The sequence below is a fragment of the Cololabis saira genome, chromosome 21 (genome assembly GCF_033807715.1).
Source record: "Cololabis saira isolate AMF1-May2022 chromosome 21, fColSai1.1, whole genome shotgun sequence".
NCBI lineage: Eukaryota > Metazoa > Chordata > Actinopteri > Beloniformes > Belonidae > Cololabis > Cololabis saira.
Window position 1 is genome coordinate 35,696,207 of NC_084607.1, and position 27,172 is coordinate 35,723,378.

The following is a 27,172-nucleotide window of genomic DNA, read 5'->3' on the forward strand; positions in this document are numbered from 1 at the left end:
TAATTTTTCTGGTAATGACTCTTGTTTTAAGTGTAATGAGATTTTTTGGACTAAAAATGAGACATTTTAACTAGAAATAAGACAAATATTCCTGGTAAGATTTCCTCACAACCATCGTGAACGGTGGGCTGACGAGGCCCTTAACACATCCGCGAGCAAACGTTGTCCTGGAAGGATGCAGACTGCCAACACAGGCGTTAAGACTGGTGAAAATATTAATGTTTACATGACGAAGTGGAGCCGTGAAGAGACGCAGCCCGACCACGGAGACGATGGCACCGTCGCAAAGCTCTGAGTGACGCTGCAGGCGGGAGAGCACCACCACCCGGCAAAAACTCAGAATCTTACCAAGAATATTTGTCTTATTTCTAGTTAAAATGTCTCATTTTTAGTCAAACAAATCTGTGTCATTACCAGAAAAATAACTTGTTATTTGACAATTTTCACCTGTTTCAAGTAAATTTTCACTTAAAATAAGTAGAAAAATCTGCCAGTGGAACAAGATTTTTTTGCTTGTAATAAGAAGATAAATCTTGTCCCACTGGCAGATTTTTCTACTTATTTCAAGTGAAAATTTACTTGAAACAGGTAAAAATGGTCAAATAAGTTATTTTTCTGGTAATGACTTGTTTTAAGTGTAATGACTGATTTTGACTAAAAATGAGACATTTTAACTAGAAATAAGACAAATATTCTTGGTAAGATTTGGAGTTTTTGCAGTGCACCGTGCAAAACGCTGCAGAGGCCGACGAGTCGTCACTTCTCCAGACACGGTGGCGGCGGTTCGGCCGGCGGCTACACTCCAAACTGCCCGCCAGTTTCACGCCTTTGAAACCTGATTTAACGGTTTTAGAGTAACGTTTACCATCTTTAGTTGCAGCCTCCTACACATGGATCTGTCTGTGGCAGTGTGGTTTCCAGAGTTTGACTTCTAAACTCATAAAACAGGTGGAGAACAGCTGATCCAAACCTTTCAGAGATATTCATCTTCAAGCTCTAATCACAATGAGAAATAAAGTAAAAAACGAAAGAAAACGTGAAGTCTTGCTTCCTTCAAAAGTATAAAAACTAATGTTCCACATGAGGAGCGACGTTTGAGAACCTCGTTAATACCAAGTTCACTAAATTAACACTATTGACACTCGATCGGGGAGAGGTTCTAGTCTGTGGGACAGTCAGAGAAATCAGGGGAACGTTGGTCAGCAGATTCACACCAACACAAATGGCAAATATTGATATCTGGATATGGGGATGTGACTGGCTCCTGCAGCGACTCGTGCAACACTTCAGCTGACTGACATAAATATTTACAAAAATAAAGCCTTTCCAGGTCTCCCTTAGTTGGAGGGGGGGTTTGGGGGGGTGCGGGCAGGAGCCGGACTAGAACGGTCTGTAGTTCCAGAAACTGGAAAAGACGGATATCTGCAGGACAGAGAGGACAGAGATGGAAGAACAGAGTTAGAGTGGACGACACCGACCACCAGGTCCCATAAAGTCACATTAGATCAGGCGTCGGCAACCCTTTAGCGCCGCCCTAGTGGCTCCTGGAGATTTTTCAAACATTTTTGACCTTTTTTTCTTTTCCTTTTTAATCTCGACATTTCGACTTTTTCCTCGACATTTCGACTTTTTTCATGAAACCTTACATTGCAATTTTGTAAAAGATATTTTTCTTTGAAAAGCCAATGCCTAAAGCACATTTATTTGACTTATGAAATGGAGAAAAAATTGGCAAAATAAATGGAAAAACTGCAAAGAACCATGTTCGGTATGTTATTCGGTATTCGGCCAAGTGTTTATTATTATTTTCGGTTTCGGCCACAAATTTTAATTTCGGTGCATCACTAGAAAAGAGGAACCAACAAGGAGATCAGAGCAGAGAGACAGCACTGGTTCCAGTCACCAATGACCTTCTTATGGCCTCAGATAAGGGATTAGTGTCCATACTGGTTCTACTGGACCTCAGATAAGGGATTAATGTCCATACTGGTTCTACTGGACCTCATACTGGTTCTACTGGACCTCAGGTGTGAGCTGAGCACCCACCTTGTCCTTGAGCTGCTGGCAGAGCTGCAGGGAGATGGTGAAGAACACCAGCGTGTCGTTGAGCCAGGGAACCACACACTCCACCTTGTGGACGTGACTCACCTCGAAGCGGTTGTTGTTCAGCTCACTGTGGACGAGAGACGGGACTTAAAACAGCACCAAAGAAATCCACAATATTTCACATCAACTTGGTTTGTTTTTTCCCTCTTGGATGTTGGACATCATTATCTGAAATCCACTAAAAATGGTAACGTCACACTGCAAAAACTCAAAATCTTAAGAATATATGTCTTATTTTTAGTTAAAATGTCTTATTTTTAGTCAAAAAATCTCATTACAGTTAAAACAAGAGTCATTACCAGAAAAATAACTTGTTTTTTGACAATTTTCACCTCTTTCAAGTAGATTTTCACTTGAAATAAGTGGAAAAATATGCCAATGGAACAAGATTTATCTTCTAACTACAAGCAAAAAAACAAGCAAACAAATATTCTTGTTAAGATTTTGAGTTGTTGCAGTGCAGTGTTGTGGCCTGATACCGGGAAGTGTTGGGCCTGCTCTCGTGTCAAACATGGCACCTTAAAGAGAACAGAATTCAACACGTACTCCAGAACTGTGACATGTCAGGTTCCCTGCTGATGGTTATTTACTGCAGGAGGTGGGAGACGTGCTACGAGACAGGCTGCAGATACTGGATCCATTTCCATTTTTATTTATTTAAGTATCTCATAGCTATCATTTTTGTCCATCGCTCCTGTAGTTTCTTGTGCTGGCCCCCCCTTTTCCTTCTCTTTTTTCTCTTTTGTACATGGTGCAGCATCCTCTGCCGGTGGTGAAGAGCATCTCTGAATGCACAACACCGGAACCTGCAGTGTGGGAGTGAGAGGGGCAGGGTAACGGCCCGGTCAGGCGGGGGAGAGATTTGTCCTTCAAGACTCCTCTCCCTGGCCCTGCCCCTTCTCAACCTTTCCCCAACCCTGAACCTAACCTGGGACTTGATGATTGGGCCGGAGCTTCGGGAGCTGCATGCTGGCCTGCGGTCCCCACCCCCGGTCATCCCACTTCTGCTTCCACCTGCCTGCTGTGCTGCTGACGTCCCCGACCCCCCAGTCTGGCCCTCGGCAGGAGGGTCCCCCCTTATGATCCAGGTCCTGGTCCAGGTTTCTTCCTCCTAAAGGGGAGTTTTTCTTTCCACTGTTTGGCTTAAGGCTTTTCTCCCACAAGGGGAGTTTTTACCTGCCATTGTTTATGTAATAACTGCTCAGGGGTTTATGTTCTGAGTCTCTGGAAAGATCCTAGGGACAACTTTTGTTGTATTAGACGCTATATAAATAAAATTGAAAATTGAAATTGGACGAGACCGGGAGGAAGACAGAGGAAGACAGAGGACTGTGAGGAGGTTGAGGGGAGAACCTCTGCAGGACTGGGACGTCCTCTGTGGTCCACACGGGGACCACATCAGTGTCAGGACTGAATGGATGACTGACTTTATTATTTTTCAAAACGTAGAGGGGGAAATATCCTTTTTTGTAAATACCCGGTTCTGTGTAAATGTGGCCCAAGTTTAGTGAGTTAAATCAACGTTGTATAATCAGCTTGAGTTTGGAAACAACACTTACAACATGGCTCCAGGGTTGTGCAAGACGGAGCTCCCTGTTGGCTTGAAGTTCTGAGGAGATGAGAGAGAGCACATGCTTAGTGAGGAGAACTACAGGAGCGAGGGGAAAGGATGCAGGACCAGCCCAACCTTGGTGGTGTTGGGAGGCAGCACGTGCAGCTGGTACACCGTCAGACACAGTTTGCTTAGATTGATGTAAAAGTTCACCATCACGTCACCGGGCATGGGAGGACTGAACATTTTCTGTCAAAGACACAAGCAGAGCAGGGAAGGAGGTTAAAGCAGAGCACGCTCCTCTAAACCGCCCGCTATGAATAAATATATTATAAATATCTCATAACCATCATTTTTGTCCATCGTTCCTGTAGTTTCTTGTGCCGGCCCCCCTTTTTTCTCTTTTGTGCATGTTTGCAGGCCGGAGCCTCGGGAGCTGAGTTCTGGCCTGTGTTCCCGGTCCCCCCCCCCCCATCCCCGGTCATCCCGTTGCTGCTTCCACCTGCCTACGTGGATGTCTGCTGTGTGCTGCTGACGCCCCCCCCCCCCCCCCGATCATCCTGTTGCTGCTTCCACCTGCCTGCACCCCCCCCCTCTGGTCATCCCGCTGCTGCTTCCACCTGCCTGCTGTGCTGTTGACGTCCCCGACCCCCCAGTCCGGCCCTCGGCAGGAGGGTCCCCCCTTATGATCCAGGTCCTGGTCCAGGTTTCTACCCCCTTATGATCCAGGTCCTGGTCCAGGTTTCTCCTTATGATCCAGGTCCTGGTCCAGGTTTCTACCCCCTTATGATCCAGGTCCTGGTCCAGGTTTCTACCCCCTTATGATCCAGGTCCTGGTCCAGGTTTCTTCCCTCCTAGAGGGGAGTTTTTCTTGCCACTGTTTGGCTTAAGGTTTTTCTCCCACTAAGGGAGTTTTTACCTGCCATTGTTTATGTAATAATTGCTCGGGGGTTTATGTTTATGTTTATGTTTATGTTCATGTTCTGGGTCTCTGGAAAGCGTCTAGAGATAACATCTGTTGTATTAGACGCTATATAAATACAATTGAATTGAACAGAGTACTAAAGATGGAGCTGTAGTACTGTATCTCTGCAGTACAGTACTCCCTGGCTGTAACGCGCTTCACCTTTCACGTCTCACTGCTTCACGGATTTGCAATGTGCATCGTGTTCTGATTCTGATTGGCTGAACCAGCGGTCAGCAACCCGCGGCTCTAGAGCCACATGCGGCTCTTTAGCGCTGCCATAGTGGCTCCTGGAGCTTTTTCAAAAATGTTTGACCTTTTTTTCTTCCTTTTTTTCTCTTCTTTTTTGCTCTTTTTTTTCTTCCTTTTTTAATCTCGACATTTCAATTTTTTTCTCAAAATTTTGACTTTTTTCTCAACATTTCGACTTTTTTCTTGAGATTGTACTTCAAAATGAATCTCAACATTTCGACTTTTTTTCTCGACATTTCAACTTTTTTCTCGAGGTGCACAATGAAAAAAAATACCCCCCAGTTATAACTAATATAGAAACATGCAGCATGTGTTGCCTTCATTCTGAGGCTGATACAAGACTTTTCATTTTTTGCGGCTCTAGACATATTTGTTTTTTTGTGTTTTTGGCCCAATATGGCTCTAAAACATTTTGGGTTGCCGACCCCTGGGTTAAACAGTCTTCCCGCTTCTTTACTTCCTGTGTCAATAACATTGGTTGCTTAGCAACAATGCTGAGAACGACCAATGAGCTTCAGCAGCAGCTCAAGAGCGGGAGCCTTTGATGAATCGTTCATTACAGTCTCAGATATAATCCATGGTGCCATGTCTGTTTATAAGAATCTTTTTGCCCAGAAGAAAAAAGAGCAACAACAACGACCCATAAGTATTTTCTTCTCTGGAAAAAACACACCTGCACCTTTAGGAGAAAAAGACGCTACAGAGAGAGTCAGGATGCAGCAGCAGTTAGAAGAGCAGGGAAATACGTGCCAGTCACTATTTGTCCTACTGTTATTGTATGACACTAAACGCAGTTTCTCCAAATATCTGACTGGCTTTGCTTTGTCATTATTTTATAAAGACCTTGTTTGAGGTTCTTTTCCACCTCATTGATTTCCATCTTGTTGCTACACTGCAAAAAACTCAAAATCTTACCAGGAATATTTGTCTTATTTCTAGTTAAAATGTCTGTTTTAGTCAAAAAAAATCTCATTACACTTAAAACAAGAGTCATCACCAGAAAAATAACTTGTTATTTGACAATTTTCACCTGTTTCAAGTAAATTTTCACTTGAAATAAGTAGAAAAATCTGCCAGTGGAACAAGATTTATCTTCTCATTACAAGCAAAAAAATCTTGTTCCACTGGCAGATTTTTCTACTTATTTCAAGTGAAAATCTACTTCAAACCGGTGAAAATTGTTGTTTCTTCCAGTGATGAGTCTTGTTTTAAGTGTAATGAGATTTTTTTTGACTAAAAATGAGACATTTTAACTAGGAATAAGACAAATATTCTTGTTAAGATTTTTAGTTTTTGCAGTGTAGGCTACATCCCGATCCCTCAGTGTTTTTTTTAGCCGCCCGCAGCAGAGTTCAAACCAACCGCTCCCACCAGATTTGCGTTGGATCCCCATGCAGCCCTCTAGTCTGTACCATCAAGCCACTGGCGGCGAGCTCTGGCAGCGTCATGGAGGCCGGCGTGGTCAGGCGGTTCCGGGCTCGGGTCAGCTGCAGCATCACGGCGTCCATGAGCTGCAACACAAGCAGGAGGTGAGGCCGGAGGTGAAGGAGGAGGTGAAGCAGGAGGTGAGGCTGGAGGGGAGGCTGGGCTCGGCCGGGTCGGGGGGCTCTGCGGAGGCCGACGCCCCGCGTCTCTCACCTTGTTCACCTCAGCTCCCGTCTGGAACTGGTAGCTCTCGTTGTGGCTGCTGAGCAGCTGCAGCGCCTGGATCACGTGGTTCCTGGCGTCCTGGATCTGGAGAACGGAGAGACACGTTTCACAATGTATGCACACTGTTGAAAAATGCTTGCATTCATTCTGCAAGAGAAAGCCCAGAAAACCCAACTAGCTTCTAGGCCTGTGTGGGAAAAAATAAATAAAATAAAAAAAAACAATTTTCCGATTCTAAATTGATTCTCATATTAATTCCTAAAAATCGATTCGTATGTCTAAAGATTGATTTTTTTTTTTCATCATTACATTACAACTTTTGGTATTTTTTTTATTTTTTTTTACTTTTGTTGGACAGTTTTCAGTTTTCACTTATAATTGCATAAATTGTCTATATTTCATTACTTTATATACTGTCTTGGGGTTACATTTGCATAAAATGCTGAAAAGCAAATTCTCAAAAATTTTAAACCGAAAAAGACAGAAATGGAAAAAATAAAAACTTCCAACATTCTGGGAGCTGATTGGTCCTTACAGCATCATTAGCTGCAATACTTGCTGTTGAATCTCAATATAATACTAGTATTTATATGTTGCAGAACTACAGTCATATCATTCATGCAACAGCTGAAAAAACATTTTTAATAACACTAACCCAAATCAATATCGGAATCTAATGAAATCCTGATAATGGATTCTGAATCTTAAGAATCGGAATGGAATCATGACATTTGAATGGATCCCCAGCTTTGCCAGCTTCCACTATCAGGCGTCCATCAGCGTCCATTCAAGATGTCCCTTCAAGTCCGATAGAGGACTGGAGCTGCTCAACAGTCCTGGACCTTCACTGTCGTGTTTCTCATTTCATGATATGTTGAATGTTTTCAGTTGGACAAACATCTGGACTGCAGGAAGGACAGCTCGGCATGTACACATGCTTTTGAGAATGATGGAGCATGTGGCTTAGCATGGTCTTGCTGAAATCTGCAAGGCCTTCCCAGAGAAGGTCGGGGTCTAGGCAGGAGCAGAGGCTTCTCTGAAAGCAGCAGAGCTGACACCGGGCTGGGGGCTAGAGCCCTGCTAGAGCGGGACTGTTCTCTTCTCCTGCCCACTGCATTTCTGACCCACAACGTGTGGGTTCCTCTCCCGCCCGCTCCTGAAAAACTCCTGAGAATTCATGCTGCACAATAATAGAGATGCATTGATTTTGTTTCTTCTCCCGTCCCTCAAGAGAAATGTTGTCCTAGACCGGCGGTCGGCAACCCGCGGCTCCAGAGCCGCATGCGGCTCTTTAGCGCTGCCCTGGTGGCTCCTGGAGCTTTTTCAATAATGTTTGACCTTTTTTTTCCTTTTTTTCCACTTCTTTTTCTCCTCTTTCTTTGTTTTTTTTTTCTCTTTTTTTCCTGTTTTTTAATTTTTTTTCTTGTTTTTTTTCTTTTTTTCCACGTACCTGCTGCAGCTTCCACTGCTTGTCGTCTCTGAACTGAAAGTGCAGCACTTGGCTGCTCTTTGCAACCTTCAAGTTTATGTCCTGTTGAGAAACATTAACAATTAAAAGAGAGAAATCATTGAGCTTAAATCAATGTTTAATGTCCCTGTGAACTCACAGCCTGAGCCAGAGCCTCTCCCTGCAGGGTCAGCACTCCCTTCACCTGGTCCATGCTGCAAACGCACAGGTCACATGTTCATGTCAGGCAGGAAACCACAATATTCACACGGGAAATCAAACATTTTGGAGTCAAATCTGTGATTCAGTCCTTCGGGGGCGGAGTTGGAACACACAGGTTCCCTCCAGGACTAGGGAACTGGAAACGGAGTAATGCTGGATTCACACTGAAAGCGTCAAAAACATCTCCTGACACCTGCATCGCTGCTTGGTGGATTCACATTATAGTCTGTCGACGCTGCAGTGGCTTCAAGCTGCAGAACTGGGGGGAACAAAGTGCATAAAGTCTACATATATGTATGTATATGTAGGAATGTCTCAGAAAATTAGAATATTGTGATTTTCTGTAATGCAATTACAAAAACAAAAATGTCATACATTCTGGATTCATTACAAATCAACTGAAATATTGCAAGCCTTTTATTATTTTAATATTGCTGATCATGGCTTACATCTTAAGAAAACTCAAATATAATATAATATATAATCTTAAACTGTAAGCCACAATCAGCAATATTAAAATAATAAAAGGCTTGCAATATTTCAGTTGATTTGTAATGAATCCAGAATGTATGACATTTTTGTTTTTTTAATTGCATTACAGAAAATAAAATAACTATCACAATTCAAATTTTCTGAGACAGTCCTGTATGCTCATGCATGTGAATGAGTGTAGGTTTGTGTGTACATGTGTGGACGCTGCCTCGGCGTCGCCGCTGCTCATTTACATAAAGTTCAGATTTTTCAACTTCAAATTGACGCTCTGGACGCCTCCAACGCCTCTCGACGCGCGCTTTCATAGGAAATGAATGGCAGCCGGACGCCTGTGACACCCGTGACTCTTTCAGTGTGAATGCAGGGTTAGAGCTGACAGGAGCGGCTGAGGCTGCAGTCTTACGTGGAGCTGCCCAGGATGAAGTTCTCCTGCTTCAGCTGGCTCTCCAGGCCCGGGGTGGGTGTGCAGAAGCGTCGGGAGGCCTCCTGTGAGCAACGGCACAGGAAACTGGTGGTGAGGATCACAGGGATCGGTTGTGACGTTTCAGCAGTTATTGAATGTTTCCCGTCCACACAGTAACCCTGAAAGGATGCAGCATCACTGACCGGACCGTCAACTCTCCTTCATGAGTCAGGGAAACATTTCACAACGGCTCAGCAGCTCCGGGGAGGTGAGGGGGAAGTCTTTGTGCAAGGAAGTAGTTACATACAAAGTCATGCGATTGCGCAACTAACGTCCGTGAGAACCCTCCTTCCTTCTAAGCTTCTGTCTCTCTTTTTAACAAATCCTAACGCATGTCATTTATTGCTGAGGTCTATCCTGCTATTAACTTATTTATTTCTATTTCTGACCTTGGTTTTTACTTTATTCATTCATTGTTCTTTCCCCTGTGGGCAACATCTACTTTTATCCTGTTAGTGAGCATCGTGATACCTGCCATGTCTGTCTTGTGCTGTTGCAAACCTGTTCTCTGGATTTGTTCTGTGTTAAATTAATGACTGTAAAGATTGTGTGTGAGCAGCTACAAATCTACCTACGGGTACGAATAAAGTCAACTTGAACTTGAAAGGTTTTAGCTCTGTCATCATTAATGCTTGAGCTAGGTTTCCGTGGTAACTGTGATTCAGCGACTCCGCCCACCCCCCTCCCCAACTTTTCAGTATGACGCACAACTGGACGTGTCCATGTTGACCCTGTGGACGGCGGCTGTGCAGATGTTGTGCAGATGTTGTGCAGATGTTGTGCAGGCCCCGAGGGTCAGAGAAGAGAGAGAGGCTGTGCGGCAGCAGATTCTCAGGCCTCACCTTGAGGACGTCCTGCAGCTGCTTCAAGACAGCGTGCACCTCTTCTCTCAGCAGCCAGTTGAACTCATCCTCCTGAAAAACACAACACGTCTAAGATCAGGGGCCTCATTTATAAAGTTTGCTTGCGCACAAAACAGGGCTTGAAAGATGCGCACGCCACCTTCTACGCAAAGGTTGGGATTTATAAAAAAAAAAACTAACGGAGAAATGTGTGTATCTTTACACCAACCCTGACCCTAGCACACGAACAGTCTGAAGATCTGGGGAACTGGAGACGCAGACGGTGAGGTGGTGAAATGAAGCCAGATTCATGTCATACTTTTAATGTCATCACATATCAGACTTATAGATCCATGTACACCCAAGCCGGAGTTCTGCCGAGGTGTCCTACCTCGGCAGAACATACTACCGTACCATCCCCGTTTCTTTTATCTCAGTTTCTTTTTTTTCAAAGGCTTTTTCATGCAAATAGACGATTTAACAGCAGGAAGTCAGAAAGTGCTTCACATAGATCTAGTATATGTGTACAACGCTTTGGCGGAAGAAAAAAAACCGCCAAATCACGCTTCCACATAGATAAATGCAGGTAGGATGATTTGACAGATGAAAATACCCCGTCAGATCATGCTTCCACATAGATCAGATAAATGTTGATGTTTATGTAGTAGCGTGATCTGACGGGGTATTTTCATCTGTCAAATCATCCTACCAGCACGGCGTGTCCGCGGTGCAGGACACGCCGGGCCGGTGTCGTGCCAAAAAGTGATTTCCTGCCAGAATCTGATTTCTCCCCTGAAAATGGGTCTTTTTACCTGTCAAAAATTGATTGAAGGCCAAATACAGTTAATGAAAAGTTGTTTCTACCTAAATATGACTTGATCTCATTCTTGAGCTTCATGATCTGAAAATCTGACGTTTTAGCGCTTTCGCTCAACGGGCTGCTGTGCGCGCTCCCGCGGCCACAAATCAGATTCTGGCAGGCAACTCACTCGTGATGCCACTACTGTGACCACCAAATAATGTGGTTTTCCTGCCTCCACCTCATCCACAACATCTCCATCTCAGTGTCCGTGAAATTTAGTGGCACGGTGGCTCGACACGTCTCATTCATCCTGACACAGCAGAAACAGACTGCAGGAGCCGCTGCACATGCTCAGCAGGCTCATTTAAAATACAATCATCATGTAGTTTGCATTGCCCATTCATGGCATGAAGTGGGCGTGTAGAGGGCGGGATATGAGGCAAATTCAGCTGCGCAACCTTCCAGCTGGACTGTGATTTATAAAGAGAACATTGCGTGCAAGTGTGCGTGCACACGGTTTTATAAATCAGGATTTTTTTTTGCGCCCGCGTTTTTGTGCACTTTTAGTATGAATCCTACACACTCTTTTATAAATGAGGCCCCTGGTGATTTTTGTTTTTGGGTTGGTTTTACACAAAAAGAAAAAAAAACTAGAAAACTAAGAAAGATCCTGGAATTAAAAAGAGGAGTAGAAACTGTCTTCAGGAGTTCAAGCGTAAATGGAAAAATGAATAAAAGCAGAAAAAACAAAGTAATACTTTTCCCCCTGCTGGTTTCTGCGGTTGTTTGGTTTTACTGGCCTCAAGTGTGATCAGATTAATGTCTCAGTCCGTCCCCTCCAGAACTATCCTGAACTATCCCAGCATGCTTTGTGCTCATCTTTCCAGAAGGTTTCCTCTGTCTTCCAGATGAATGTCAGGGAAGGAACCATCACCCACCACTCTGTGCCTCATGTGCATTTGACAAACCTTTGATTTGCCTACAGCAGGGGTCGGCAAGCCAAAATATTCAAAGAGCCATATTGGACCAAAAACACAAAAAACAAATATGTCTGGAGTCACAAAAAATGAAAAGTCTTGTATCAGCCTTAGAATGAAGGAAACACATGCTGCATGTTTCTATATTAGTTATAACTGGGTCCTCGGCTGCAAATGCAGCATAAAAATGTCTTTCCACATGATTCTTTTTTTTACGGGAATCTATGAAAGAGTATCAGGGCCAGGCAGGATAAAAATAAAAATAATATTTTAGAGGAGGAAGATTTTTTTTTGCATAATGCACTTCGAGAAAAAAGTTTAAATGTCGAGAAAAAAGTCGAAATGTCGAGATTAATGTTGAAGTATAATCTCGAGAAAAAAGTTTTTCAGAGGTGGCAGTGACAAGTAGGAACAGATTTTCCGTCTCTGATTGACCGGACCAACTAATATTTCTGTCTAATCTCCGTCCAGAGCCAGGCGTCTGCAATGCAGTCCATCAGTTTGTGGACAGAAGAGATATCATGGGAGGAAAACACAGAGTACAACAGTGTATCTTCACTATATGAGTGGCAGGAGATGCTGTGTGTTTTTACACTACGACCAAGCTGAAGCACATAGAGATGAAAGAGCAGAGGACCAGGAACTGAACTCCTGATGTTTGGACAGATTTGATCAGAAAGGATAAGTAACATTAAGCAGCAGCACCAGCAGCACAGTCAGTCAAGAGAAACATCTCTCTTTGATTGACAGGATGGGTGTGTTTGCTCCGGTGTTCTGTCAATCCACAGTTTCTGGCAGTTTCTATGCCAGAGCCATAACTACACTCAATACTGCTAAATACTCAAACTGACTTTTTCCATGTGCAATACTGACCGAACCGTGTAATACCTGCCATAGAAACGTGCAATACCTGTCATAGAATCCTGCAATACCTGTCATAGAATCCTGCAATACCTGCCATAGAATCCTGCAATACCTGCCATAGAATCCTGCAATACCTGCCATAGATTCGTGCAATACCTGCCATAGAATCGTGCAATACCTGCCATAGAATCGTGCAATACCTGCCATAGAACCGTGCAATACCTGCCATAGAATCGTGCAATACCTGCCATAGAATCGTGCAATACCTGCCATAGAATCGTGCAATACCTGCCATAGAATCGTGCAATACCTGCCATAGAACCGTGCAATACCTGCCATAGAATCCTGCCATACCTGCCATAGAACCGTGCAATACCTGCCATAGAATCCTGCAATACCTGCCATAGAATCCTGCAATACCTGCCATAGAATCGTGCAATACCTGCCATAGAACCGTGCAATACCTGCCATAGAACCGTGCAATACCTGCCATAGAACCGTGCAATACCTGCCATAGAACCGTGCAATACCTGCCATAGAATCCTGCAATACCTGCCATAGAATCCTGCAATACCTGCCATAGAATCCTGCAATACCTGCCATAGAACCGAGCAATACCTGCCATAGAACCGAGCAATACCTGCCATAGAACCGAGCAATACCTGCCATAGAACCGTGCAATACCTGCCATAGAACCGTGCAATACCTGCCATAGAATCCTGCAATACCTGCCATAGAACCGAGCAATACCTGCCATAGAACCGAGCAATACCTGCCATAGAACCGAGCAATACCTGCCATAGAATCCTGCAATACCTGCCATAGAACCGAGCAATACCTGCCATAGAACCGAGCAATACCTGCCATAGAACCGTGCAATACCTGCCATAGAACCGTGCAATACCTGCCATAGAACCGTGCAATACCTGCCATAGAACCGTGCAATACCTGCCATAGAATCCTGCAATACCTGCCATAGAATCCTGCAATACCTGTCATAGAATCCTGCAATACCTGCCATAGAATCCTGCAATACCTGCCATAGAATCGTGCAATACCTGTCATAGAATCGTGCAATACCTGCCATAGAACCGTGCAATACCTGCCATAGAACCGTGCAATACCTGCCATAGAACCGTGCAATACCTGCCATAGAACCGTGCAATACCTGCCATAGAACCGTGCAATACCTGCCATAGAATCCTGCAATACCTGTCATAGAATCCTGCAATACCTGCCATAGAACCGAGCAATACCTGCCATAGAACCGAGCAATACCTGCCATAGAACCGTGCAATACCTGCCATAGAACCGAGCAATAACTGCCATAGAATCGTGCAATACCTGTCATAGAATCCTGCAATACCTGCCATAGAACCGAGCAATAACTGCCATAGAATCGTGCAATACCTGTCATAGAATCCTGCAATACCTGCCATAGAACCGTGCAATACCTGCCATAGAACCGAGCAATACCTGCCATAGAATCCTGCAATACCTGCCATAGAACCGTGCAATACCTGCCATAGAATCGTGCAATACCTGCCATAGAATCGTGCAATACCTGCCATAGAACCGTGCAATACCTGCCATAGAATCCTGCAATACCTGCCATAGAATCCTGCAATACCTGCCATAGAATCCTGCAATACCTGCCATAGAACCGTGCAATACCTGCCATAGAACCGTGCAATACCTGCCATAGAATCCTGCAATACCTGCCATAGAACCGTGCAATACCTGCCATAGAATCCTGCAATACCTGCCATAGAATCCTGCAATACCTGCCATAGAATCCTGCAATACCTGCCATAGAATCCTGCAATACCTGCCATAGAATTCTGCAATACCTGCCATAGAATCCTGCAATACCTGCCATAGAACCGTGCAATACCTGCCATAGAACCGTGCAATACCTGCCATAGAACCGTGCAATACCTGCCATAGAATCGTGCAATACCTGCCATAGAACCGTGCAATACCTGCCATAGAACCGAGCAATACCTGCCATAGAACCGTGCAATACCTGCCATAGAACCGTGCAATACCTGCCATAGAATCCTGCAATACCTGCCAAATGTGAATACTGTATGTTGTCTTCCTGTTTGTGTCCTTTTAGAGATTATTTATTTTTATAGTTGTTGTTTTTAATATATTTTTTTTTAAACCATGCACCTTAAAGAAGATTGCATCCAATTTCGTTGTACCTGTACAAATGACAATAAAGACATTCTATTCTAATCCATGCTACCCGTCCAGAACTGCTACTTTGTGGTTCTGCGCACAGTCGATTTTCAAAATTTGATTGCCACGCCCATAATTTCTTGCATCCCTTCAGTCCACGCATTAAGTGACGGGAGCATTATTTGATAGGATGTTACTGGACTATCAAATTATGCTACCCTGGAAAATATTGATTTAAAATTGATAAGTTGAGGTGTAAATATGCTGACATTCATCCTGCAGTGGCAGTGAGGTGATTAGTATCTTACCTGAATGCATTAAGTGACGGGAGCATTATTTATAAGGATATTACTGGCAGGGAAAACTCCAAAACTGTTTCCTAGGGGGGGCCAGATGGGGCCACTTAAATTCTTGAGATGGACACCAAAACTAAAAGCCATCATTACAGGATTTTATTATACTGTTGTAGTATACAGGCTCAGAAATACTTCAAGAAACGCCTACTGATATGCATTTGGCCCAAATGAGTGGTGTTGTAATGGTCCTTTAGTTAAACGCAATCCTGTGAGCTCTAGTGTTTATATTATGAAGCTCAAGAATGAGATCAAATCATATTTAGGTAGAAACAACCTTTTATTAACTGTATTTGGCCTTCAATCCATTTTTGGCAGGTAAAAAGACCCATTTTTAGGGGAGAAATCAGATTCTGGCAGGCAATCACTTTTTGGCACGACACCGGTGTTCTGCCAATTTCTGCTACCTGCCGAGAAATGCTACTTTGTGGCTACGCATGCGCACAGTCGATTTTCAGTTTGGTTGGCACGCCCATCATTTCTTGCACCATGAAAAACTGATATGGGATGTTGAGTATTTTATCCTTCAAAATACACTTACCCATGACATGAATGCATTACACTTTGTGAACATTATACGATAAAGAAGAAAAAAACAACAATTCTATCGCTTTATTTGATATTCATTCAGTCATTGGCCTTTATTTAACCAGGCAGGTCGTTAAGAACATTCTTATTTACAATGACGGCCTGGCAAGAGACAAGGACCACTTGGGGAGAAAAGGAAGTGGTTTAGGGAGTAAAACACAGTAAAATTGTAGCTCTACAAAAAGGTAGAAACCCCTTAGGGAGCATTTTTTGTCAAAGCAGCAGAAATGGTCAGAACACCGCAGGTACGGACGGACGGATCTTACCAGCACGGCTCTCTCCACCTGGCTGGCCGCCGACATTTTGGGCAGGTCGGACAGCGCGGACCTGTGCGGGTTCAGCATGTTTCTGATGTTTCTGATCCGCCACCACAGCAGACTGGCTCGGACTGGCCCGGGAGATCAGTCCGCTGTTCGGCTCTCAATACTAGCTTAAGGCTGATTTATGGTTCCGCGTTACACCGACGCAGAGCCTACGGCGTCGGGTACGCGGCGAGGCACACCTTACGTTGTGCGTCGCCGCGTACCAGACGCCGAAGGCTATGCCGTCGATTTAACGCGGAACCATAAATCAGGCTAGCGGAGACCGTGGTGCCTTCACAACTATCAGAAATGTCACCACTATCCACTTAACCACCAAATTCAGCCCTACTCTGAGGTGAATAAAACGCATGAGATACGTGTGTTGACTTGTTGTGTTTAATCTCCCGTCCCCGGTGATGCAGACATGTTGCATTAAGATGTGTTTCAGTTTAACCACCACCACAAGAGAAATACTTCCCATGTTTACAAGATCCACCTGAACGCATCATTAGGCTGGTCACACGTTCCCTATTAGGCTGGCCCCGCCCACTAGACTCCCGCCCCGCTCCCAGCAGAGGGGCGTGGCCATATGCAGAGGGGCGTGGCCATAGACATGTGGGCGTGGCCCATATGCCACGTGGGTCCACGCCGGGGAGGTGCGGGGCCCAGAAACGTCGTTTAGTTTGTTATCTTTGCACCTTTTTTTTTTCTGCTTTGCTATGTGGACCTTTCACCTACACACAGTACTGGAGTTGAGGGAGGATGAGGGGGGATGGCATCCCCCCCTGAAATATAAACGGTCAAAATCATCCCTTATATCATTTCATCAATGAATGTGGTTTTACTATTTCAACATTTAGAGTCATCACCAGAAAAATAACTTATTTGACCATTTTTACCCGTTTCAAGTAAATTTTCACTTGAAAATCTTGTTCCACTGATAGATTTTTCTACTTATTTTAAGTGAAAATCTACTTGAAACAGGTGAAAATTGTTGTTTTTTCCAGTGATGAGTCTTGTTTTAAGTGTAATGAGATTTTTTTTTACTAAAATGAGACATTTTAACTAGAAATAAGACAAATATTCTTGTTAAGATTGATAAGAGTTTTTGCAGTGATCCATTTTACGTATCCTGTGAAGGACAGAGTCATATTGATAAGTTCAGAAAAGTGTTTTTTATTGTTGTGTTTTGATGTATTTGATGTAAGCCCAGTGGATATTTAAAGCTTACAGAAGGCTGGATTTAACTGCTGCTATGTCATTCCTGCAGTATTTCTGCAGCTGTTTTGGTCACTGCTATTATTTGTAATATATTATATTACTTTTATTATTTTTTTACAACTCGAGTACTGGTTATAATTTATAAAGTTTATACATCAGACCACATCGTTGATCCTCTGGTTTGATCACTGGTTGCTATGCATTTAAATGAAACATTTCAGTCTCATCTGCCCAATTCAATTCAGTTTTATTTACATGTACAGGACTGTCTCAGAAAATTAGAATATTGTGATAAAGTCCTTTATTTTCTGTAATGCAAAAATGTCATACATTCTGGATTCATTCCAAATCAACTGAAATATTGCAAGCCTTTTATTATTTTAATATTGCTGATCATGGTTTACAGCTTAAGAAAACTCAAATATCCTATCTCAAAAAATTAAAATATTCTGGGAATATTAATCTTAAACTGTAAACCATAATCAGCAATATTAAAATAATAAAAGTATTGCCATATTTCAGTTGATTTGTAATGAATCCAGAATGTATGACATTTGGTTTTTTTTTTTGTTTTTTTTTTTTTTAAATTGCATTACAGAAAATAAAGAACTTTATCACAATATTCTAATTTTCCGAGACAGTCCTATATATAGCGTGACGTCTCTTATAGCAGTGCAAGGAACCACCCGAGGCCTGGCGGTGCAGGGAACCGTCTGAACACGGAACCGGTTCCTCCACATTGAGGTTTCATTGAATGAAGGTTCTCTCTTTAAAGTCAGAACTGCTTGTTGTACGTCTGTCTCGGTTGCTGCCAAACCAGGAGGAACGTTGAGGAACGTTGATATCTGTTGCGTAGACGAGCTTTACGAGACGATTACGAGACAATAAAAGAGAATAAACTCATGTCAGTTATCAGGAGATGATTTATTAAACAGCACAAAAGTCTTGGTATTTCTACATGTACACAAAAATCATAAATATCCCCCAAAGCAAAGTTCTGTCGTCGTTCCGCTGACGGGGTCCAAATCATTGTCATTTCAAAGCAAGAAGCCGGATTATATGAGCCACATATTTATAAACCATTTACACTTTAACTGAATAACCTACAGTTTTAAGAAATAGATGTTAGACAGCTGTTCTCCAGAGTCCAAACCAAAAGTAGTTTTCATTCATTCCGATTACTGTAGATACAAAAGGAACCCTACTCCGTTTAATGTGCTATTTACATCCACCTTCTAAAAACAGCTCTTCACCCTGCGAGGTGTTGGGGTAAACTTAAAAACACGACCTGTAACCTTGGCAAACCAAACTTCAGAAGGGAACTCTGGGTCCTGAATCAACAAACGGCTCAAATTAACGGGAATTAATGGGAATTCATTGATACTGAAGTGATAAAAGTGTAAAAGAACATGAGTGAGGGTTTTCTCAGGCAGAGCAGGTGCTGGTTTTCCCCCTCAGGTTCTGGTTCTAGCAGGGACTTTAACGGACATGTCGTCTGACAACTGCTGCTACAACTTCTCTTCTTTTTGGACTTGAAGAAATCGTAATCAACAGATCAAGGAATTTCCATTTTCTAAACAAACTTCCTGAAGCTACATGGGAGGATGCTGAAGAACTGAAGGGAGCGTTGGATTCCCGGGTTTCTCCGGGTGTCTGGAGCGTTTGCTGCTGGAGTCTGGCTCTCAACAGGTTCAGCTCCTCTCAAACAAGACGGTTATCGCCAGAAAAAGCTTGAATTTCAGAGGTTTCTTTTGTTTCTTTGGGTTTTGCACATTTCTAGGGTGTTTTGGGGCGAGACGCTCGCGCTCTTCCGGGGTATAAAATCTGATTTCAACCCAAAAAACGTCTTTATTTGGAAGAAGAACAAATAAAAAAAAGTTTGGCTGTTGGTCAAAAAAGCGAACAAAAATTAAAATGAGGTAAAAAAAAAAATTCTTAATCTCACTGAGTGGCAGATCATTTAAATTTACAAAAAAATAAATACAAATCCAATTCCAGTGTAAATATTTTACTTAAAATTTGTAACAAAATCAAATCGTCTTCTTGGAGTTTTTTTTTAGATATCTTTTAAACTAAAAAAAAGAAACAAAATACTTTTCTTAACATGTTAATTTTGAGCAGAGAAACCGTTTAGTTGATCAGCCACGATGACTCCAGCTGCTCTCCCTCCTCGTATCTCACTCTCACTAATCACTGTCAGAAATAAAGGATGAAACAGACTCAGATTTACGTTCAGGCTCTGATTAAGTCAAACAAAACAGTTTTGTGTAACAGTTACGGTTTTTAACGATGTTCCGAACAAAAACAAGTCATTCCTAAAGACTCAGATGTCATCATGCTTACGGGTTTTAGTATCAGTAATAAACCCCACGTAAAACTACCTAAGACAGTTTCAAGTGGACCTTCAACACTAAGTTCTGTAACTACCACAACATTTGAGCTGAATTAAAACCTAGAGGATTAACCCCGTTTAAGAGTAATATATGAAAAACCAAAAAACATGAGAACTTCTCCAGAAAAAATTATAGTTTCAAACATTGAAATCTCAGGCTTTGATGAGAAATATATTTAACAATTACTGCATTTTAAGGCCCCGAGACATTTGAAGCTGTCCTTACAGATTATTTCCACCAACAATAGATGCTTAAATCAGCTGTTGGAACATAAGAAGCCGTAATAACCAAGCGCCGACGAGGCCGAGATACCAACAGAAACATAAATAAATACGTCTATGACCAGAAGACTCGAGGGGCTACAATATTAAGGCAATGCAGTGACATGTTCTCCGTATTTTCTTTCATGGATTTCTGGACATTAAAAGAAAAACAAAGATCACTCAATTAAATACACACATGGGTGGAAAAAAAAGAAAAAAAGAAGAAAAGAAACAACCTTCTTTAGGCTTTCTGTATCCACAAAACCTGTGAGAGGATGGAGCTCAGAGCCGTGTCAAGCACGCTGCCGTTCATCCAGCGCTGATGTTAAAGCCGTCAGGGAGCAGAAAGGACCAGCGCCATAGACATATAAAAGTATCCTCCCATGGAGCTGCTGCGATACGTCAATGCCGCCGCCATATTGGATGTTCAAGACTGTAAACTAATACAAGTAAACACTTATTTTCATAAAGCGCCTTTCTACAAAGAAATGTACGTTTTACGTCTCATTTATTCATTCACACACGCACTAATATACTTGGGAAACAGTTAGACACCAAATATAATATATTTAATTTTCTGAGATGGCAAAAATAAGAACTTTATTGATCCCACATAGGAGTAATTCATGTTATATCAGCTATAGAGAACAAGGTAGTGCCGAAAAACAATATATATCCCCCCTCACAAAAATAAGAAAAATAGAGAAACATATTTTCTCATCAACAAAACATATTTTTACATAAACGTATTTTACATTTTTCAAGCAACAAATTAACATATTTGATATTGATATTTAAAAAAATGGTTCAAATATGTTATTTGAAAAATTTTAAATGTGTTTTGTTGATGAGAAAATATGTTTCTCTATTTTTCTTAGTTTTGTGAGGGGGATATATATTGTTTTTCGGCACTACCTTGTTCTCTATAGCTGATATAACATGAATTACTCCTATGTGGGATCAATAAAGTTCTTATTTTTACCATCTGAGAAAATTAAATATATTATATTTGGTGCCTAACTGTTTCCCAAGTATATTAGTGCGTGTGTGAATGAATAAATGAGACGTAAACGTACATTTCTTTGTAGAAAGGCGCTTTATGGAAATAAGTCCATTTACTTGTATTAGTTTACAGTCTTGAACATCCAATATGGCGGCGTCGTTGACGTATCGCAGCAGCTCCATGGAAGTCTACGTATATATATCCATGCCCAGCGCGGCCGGCGTGCAGCAGACGCCCCACCATGCCACTGCCGCCGCCGTGCACGACCACAGCCTCATCCAGAGCATTTGTCATCTCCCTCCCACCAGTTCCATCAGTGCAATGCTCAAGGTTGCCTCAAAAAAACAGGAATTCCAGTCCCAGGACATGCGGGGGGAGGGGGGGGGGCAGGTAACGGGGCTGGCACCGGGGGGGAAAAAGACAAAATAAAACCACTAGAAGTTAAAATAAACTCATCTGATGAGAGAACAGAAAGAGGGGATTAGAGAAGGTGTGGTCCAGAGACAGGCCGGTCCTCTAGTGAATGTAGGCTCTGTACACGGCAGAGATGTCGTTGTCCGACTGGTCCAGTGCTTTAGCCCGCTTGTAAACCTGCACAGCAACACACAGAAAGAGGTTTTATGTTGCTAGCATTTATTCATTGGCTAGGGAAAAGGAATCAATACTTGTTCATATTTACTAGGGCTGGAACAATACAGGACTGTCTCAGAAAATTTGAATATTGTGATAAAGTTCTTTATTTTCTGTAATGCAATTAAAAAAATGTCATACATTCTGGATTCATTACAAATCTACTGAAATATTGCAAGCCTTTTATTATTTTAATATTGCTGATCATGGTTTACAGTTTAAGATTAAGATTCCCAGAATATTAAAATTTTTTGAGATAGGATATTTGAGTTTTCTTAAGCTGTAAGCCATGATCAGCAATATTAAAATAATAAAAGGCTTGTAATATTTCAGTTGATTTGTAATGAATCCAGAATGTATGACATTTTTGTTTTTGTAATTACATTACAGAAAATCACAATATTCTAATTTTCTGAGACAGTCCTGTATAAAGCATTACAAACTGGAACAATAGGGCAGCATTGTTTTGTATTTTGAGTCTTTCAAATAAAAGACTATTTTTTGCACACATATGTTCCTCATTCAAGGTTGTTAAAAAAATACTGCTATAATATCGTATCGTATGATTAGTGTATCGTTACAGCCCTAATATTTAATAGCAGGGTATAGGCATATTTAGCACAATGTGTGCGTTACTTCCGTGTGATTGTCTCCCATCTCTCTGTTCCTAAAGCACACTGTTCTCAGAGTAGGAGTGATTTATGTTGACTGATCTCTTATCTGCTCCTGTCCACCCTCAACAGAGCACGTCCCTGATTTAATCCCTGATTTAATCCCCGACGCCTCCGTCAGCGTCTCTAATCTGCAGACACGTCTCCCTCGGCACGAGCAGACAGCAGCTCCTTGATGTCGTCATTCCTAAACTTATGTTTAGAGCCAGATCAACACTGACTGATAAAATATTAACGAGAAATGGTCAACAAATAGAGTTGGTATCTACTTTTAAATATTTAGGATTTTTAATTGATGACCACTTGTCTTTTAAGGAGCACATTCAGTATGTTGTAATAAAAGCTGAGGCTTTTGTTAGGATTCTATTATAGAAACAAGTCTTGCTTTTCTTTTGATGCAAAACAGAAACTAGTGAAAGCGACGTTTTTACCCTGAATTGACTCTTCTCTCCACTAAAATAAACTGGTCATCATTACAGGCTCGTCGCCTCAGTCACTGGTATATGTTCATTTATAAAGCCATTCTGGGTAAAATTCCTTTTTAAATATCTTCTCTTTTAACATGGAAACAAGGAGGTTACAATCTCGCCTCAATGGACATTTTGCATTTGGTTGTTCCAAAAATAAGAACGGGATTTGGGAAGAAAAGCTTTGAGGTTTTCAGCACCAGATGCCTGGAATAAACGTCAATCCCAACTGCATTCACCAAACCTCTTTCTGTATGCAAGTGTCTTAACTATGTCTTCATGTAATTAATGTATTTGTTTGTTTTTTTTATCTTTTAATTCTGTAACTATGTTGCTGCTATCTTGGCCAGGTCTCTCTTGTAAAAGAGACCTAAATAAATAAAAATAAAACAAATTCCCATTCCCCCTTCATCTGTTTTTCCACGTTTCCACCACCTGACCTCTGCTGACTAGAAGCATTTTTAGCACGACCAGCACGGAGAAATCAATCTTTTTCTGGTCTGTGCACACAAGACTGACAAATGGAAATCTTGTCTTCGTTTGCCTGTTTGCTATTGAAGTAATCCAGAAGTAACTAAAAGGGATCAGGTACATTACTTTTTTAATGTAGTACTTGGAGTAAGTTATCATCTATTGTCTCATGACCACAACTCTTGTTTTGAAAACTTTTTTTGAAATCACTCTAAATGTTTTTAAATCAATCTTCTGCCCTATCTGGCTTGATTCCCCAAATGTCTTGTAGTGTGTAAGATTGCAAAACATTTGTATTTATATTTCCATCATAATATACAAACAAAGTTTGACTGAATATCATGTGCGACCATTAAAAAAACAACAATTTTTGTATAATACTGAAAACTTGTAAAAAAAAAAAAAGATGCACTTAATTAAAAATTTTTTACATGAATTTTTGTGTACACAACTTTCTTAAAGGAGCATGAGGCTCCTTTTAAGAAATGAGACTCTCTAGCGCCACCCTTCACCACGACGGCCGTTGGGGGTACTGCAGCCAACAGTGAAGCCGGTACGGGAGAACGGGGAGAACGTGCATGCAGCGTCATGTGACGTCACATCCGCAGGACAACGGGGGAAATTCCGGCCCGAATTGCAGCACATTTTGCAGCACACAGCCTGTTCAAGGCAACGGAGAGATACACTAGAGGAAACATTCTTTTGGGTTTGGAACGCTTCATCTGACATTATTACTAGAAAACTTAAAATGTATACTAATTTTTTTCATAAATCCTGCCTCAATACTGCCTCATGCTCCTTTAATGTTTGAACTACTGCGATATTCTTTTTTTATTATTTTAAAATTGACCTGTTGAAAATCCTTATTGGTCATTGACCCAGAAATGCTGCATAGTGTAACAGGAGTGCGTACCTCATTGGCTGCTGCCGCCATGGGAGTGGGATGGTTGGCCATGTCCCCCATGGAGATGGCTAGCCGCAGGTCCTTCTGAATGTGTTTCAAATAGTAGTCTGGTTTAAAGTTCCCCTGCAAAATATCTAAAACAACAAGGATTAAAGGTTAAGCGTGGAAGTGTGGGAAGGTATGACTGCAATAAAGTTCCTGACAATGTTCATTCAACAGCTTAGGAACAAAATAAGACTGAGACAATAGGAACAAGTTGACCAATAAAATGACATGGTAAAAATGTAGAAGGCGGCGTACTTTGGCATTTCTGGTCCACGAAGGTGCTGGCCATCTGGCCCTGGCACAGGATGTCCAGGAAGGTCTGCTGGGACTGGCCCGTGGCCTGGGCCAGGGTCAGGCCTTCTGCTATGGTGGCCATGAAGCTGCCCTGCACCATGTTGAGGATCAGCATCATCCTGGCCGCGTTGCCGGCTTCACCTGCACACGCAAACCAGGGTTTAACACACAAACACACAAGCAGCATTTAACACACAAACACACAAACCAGGGTTTAACACAGAGACACACAAACCAGGGTTTAACACACAAACACACAAGCAGCGTTTAACACACAAACACACAAGCAGCATTTAACACACAAACACACAAGCAGCATTTAACACACAAACACACAAGCAGCATTTAACACACAAACACACGTTCAAACCAGCAGCGACCTGGATACGTTTCTGCTGGCCTGGAATTCTCTTATTAACAGCTGAACTCACTCACTCTCTCAGCTAAAGGAGTGTTTGGAACGGCATCCATCAACGTCAAACTCTCATCAACCCTTTAATGCCTGAAATACTGGCCACAGTTACATGATGTTTTTCAATTCGGAATTAATTATTCCGAATTAAAAAATTCAGAATCAAACTTTTTTCCTTCGAGCTGTTTAAAAAAGAAAAAAAAAGTCTCACTTTTCAATTCGTTCAAGGTTTTTTGTTTGTGTTTAGGTGGGGTATATTTAACTACGGTAGAATACGTTTTGGCAACCAGAAAAAACAATGTTAGACCCGGCCTTTATATGCGATGGGCGTTTAATATAAAAATATGATGCTACACCCGGCGGATAATTGAGACCGGTGGAAAATTGGGACTCCGCCATTATTTGAAGCTTTACGGTTTACAGTAATCCCTTGTTTTTCGCGGGTTACGTTCAAAAAGAACCCGTGATGAGTGAAATCCACGAAGTAGCAATTAAAATAAAATATAAATATAAAAAATACAATAACAGTAGGACAAATAGTGACTGGCGTGTATTCCACTGCTCTTCTGATGCTGCTGCATCCGACTCTGTAGCGTCTTTTTCTTCTAAAGCCGCGGTGCAGATGTGTTTATTCCAGAGAAGAACATAGTTATGGGTCGTTGTTGTCACTCTTCTTTCTTCTTATAAACCGAAATGACACCATGGATTATATCTGAGACTGTAATGAACGATTCATCAAAGGTCCCGCTCTTGAGCTGCTGCTGAAGCTCATTGGCCGTTCTCAGCTTGTTGCTAAGCAACCAACGTTATTGACACAGGAAGTGAAGAAGTGGGGAGACTGTTTAGCCAATCAGAATGCAGAACACGATGCACAATGTAAATCTGTGAAGCAGCGAGACGGTGAAAGGTGAATGGCGTTACAGCCAGGGATTACTGTAATATCTCTTTGTCCATGAGCACTGCTTTCTGTCAAAACTACTGTGTCCCAGACAGACAGACAGACAGACAGACGTACCGAGGAAGAAGGACGTCTTGCCCATGGCCTGGAAGCAGCTGCTGCAGTCCTCGTACACCGTCCTGTCCCCGGCTGCCAGGATCACCAGCATGCCGTCGTTGGAGAGCTGCTGACTCCCGGCCACCGGAGCTTCTAGGAAGCGGCCGCCCCGCGACGTGATCACCTGACAGACACGGCACAAACAGGAAATGTACACCGTCATCGTCGTTACTGGGAAACACTTTCCACTTTCGGTGTGGTCACACTGAGGTTCATCTGGATCTGGTTTGTTGTGGTTCCAGAACCAGAACCAAGCAAGGTCAGCGTTCAGTTAGAACTATGGAACACACTGCCCAGAAACATCAGGGAAGCCCAGTCGGTATCTGCAAAAGACAACTTAACCCTTGTGCTGTCTTCGGGTCAAAATGACCCAATTCTTCTCTCCTGCTCTCTCCTTCCTTCTTCCTTTCCTCTTTTCCTCCTTTTTTACCCTCCTTTATTCCTTTTTCTTCCTACCTCCCTTCCGTCATTCGTTCCTTTATTACCTTCTTTGCTTTTCCTTCCTTCTTTCCTTATTTTATCCATTCCTTCCTCCCTCCCTCCCTTTTCTCCCTTCATTCCTTCCTTTCTCCCTTCCTTACATTTTTTCTCCCTTCCTTATTCCCTTTCCTACTTCCTTCCTTCTTTTCTCCTTTCTTCCTTCTTTCCTTCGTTCCATTTTTTCTCCCTTCCTTACTCCCTTTCCCTACTTCCTTCTTTTCTCCTTTCTTCCTTCTTTCCATCTTTTCTCCCTTCCTTTCTTCCTTCTTTCCTTCCTTCCATCTTTTCTCCCTTCCTTCATTCCTTCTTTTCTCCCTTCCTTCCATTTTTTTCTCCCTTCCTTACTCCCTTTCCTCCTTCCTTCTTTTCTCCTTTCTTCCTTCTTTCCTTCCTTCCATTTTTTCTCCCTTCCTTACTCCCTTTCCTACTTCCTTCCTTCTTTTCTCCTTTCTTCCTTCCTTCCATTTTTTCTCCCTTCCTTACTCCCTTTCCTACTTCCTTCCATCTTTTCTCCCTTCCTTCCATCTTTTCTCCCTTCCTTCATTCATTCTTTTCTCCCTTCACCCTCCCTTGACCCAAAGACAGCACAAGGGTTAAAACCTCTCTCTTCACTCAAGCATTTAAGCATGAGATATCCGGGTGACAAACCACTTTCCTTTTATCTATATATCATTGATTTTTACTGTCTGCATTACTTTTATACTTTAAATGTTTTTTTTATGATCATCTTTATCTTGTACTCTTATTTGTTGATATTTTTATCTTTTTATTTTTCCTTTGCCTACGACTCAGTGCAGTATTTTT

General features: G+C 42.2%; 2 protein-coding genes across 4 annotated transcripts in view; both read right to left on the bottom strand.

The window, feature by feature from the left end:
• Window positions 1-27,172, bottom strand: part of glyr1 (glyoxylate reductase 1 homolog (Arabidopsis)) — a 121,839-nt gene that overhangs the window by 70,830 nt on the left and 23,837 nt on the right. For 2 of the 3 annotated variants that reach the window (XM_061712883.1, XM_061712881.1), the window contains 3 exons: window positions 25,850-26,012; window positions 24,384-24,563; window positions 24,030-24,217 (listed from right to left, as the gene is read on the bottom strand). In XM_061712883.1, the coding sequence (XP_061568867.1) occupies window positions 24,030-24,217; window positions 24,384-24,563; window positions 25,850-26,012 (531 nt within the window). Of the gene's footprint in view, window positions 1-21,093; window positions 21,532-24,029; window positions 24,218-24,383; window positions 24,564-25,849; window positions 26,013-27,172 lie in introns of those variants that run through there. The other variant, XM_061712882.1, reaches the window with a different exon arrangement.
• Window positions 690-16,255, bottom strand: rogdi (rogdi atypical leucine zipper). Its single transcript, XM_061712904.1, has 11 exons — window positions 16,025-16,255; window positions 9,991-10,062; window positions 9,089-9,171; window positions 8,132-8,186; window positions 7,975-8,055; window positions 6,513-6,608; window positions 6,287-6,385; window positions 3,794-3,907; window positions 3,666-3,715; window positions 2,047-2,173; window positions 690-1,422 (listed from the first exon to the last, which is right to left on the bottom strand). Exons 1-11 carry the CDS (start codon window positions 16,100-16,102, stop codon window positions 1,381-1,383), a joined length of 897 nt encoding a protein of 298 aa, XP_061568888.1. The 5' UTR covers window positions 16,103-16,255; the 3' UTR covers window positions 690-1,380.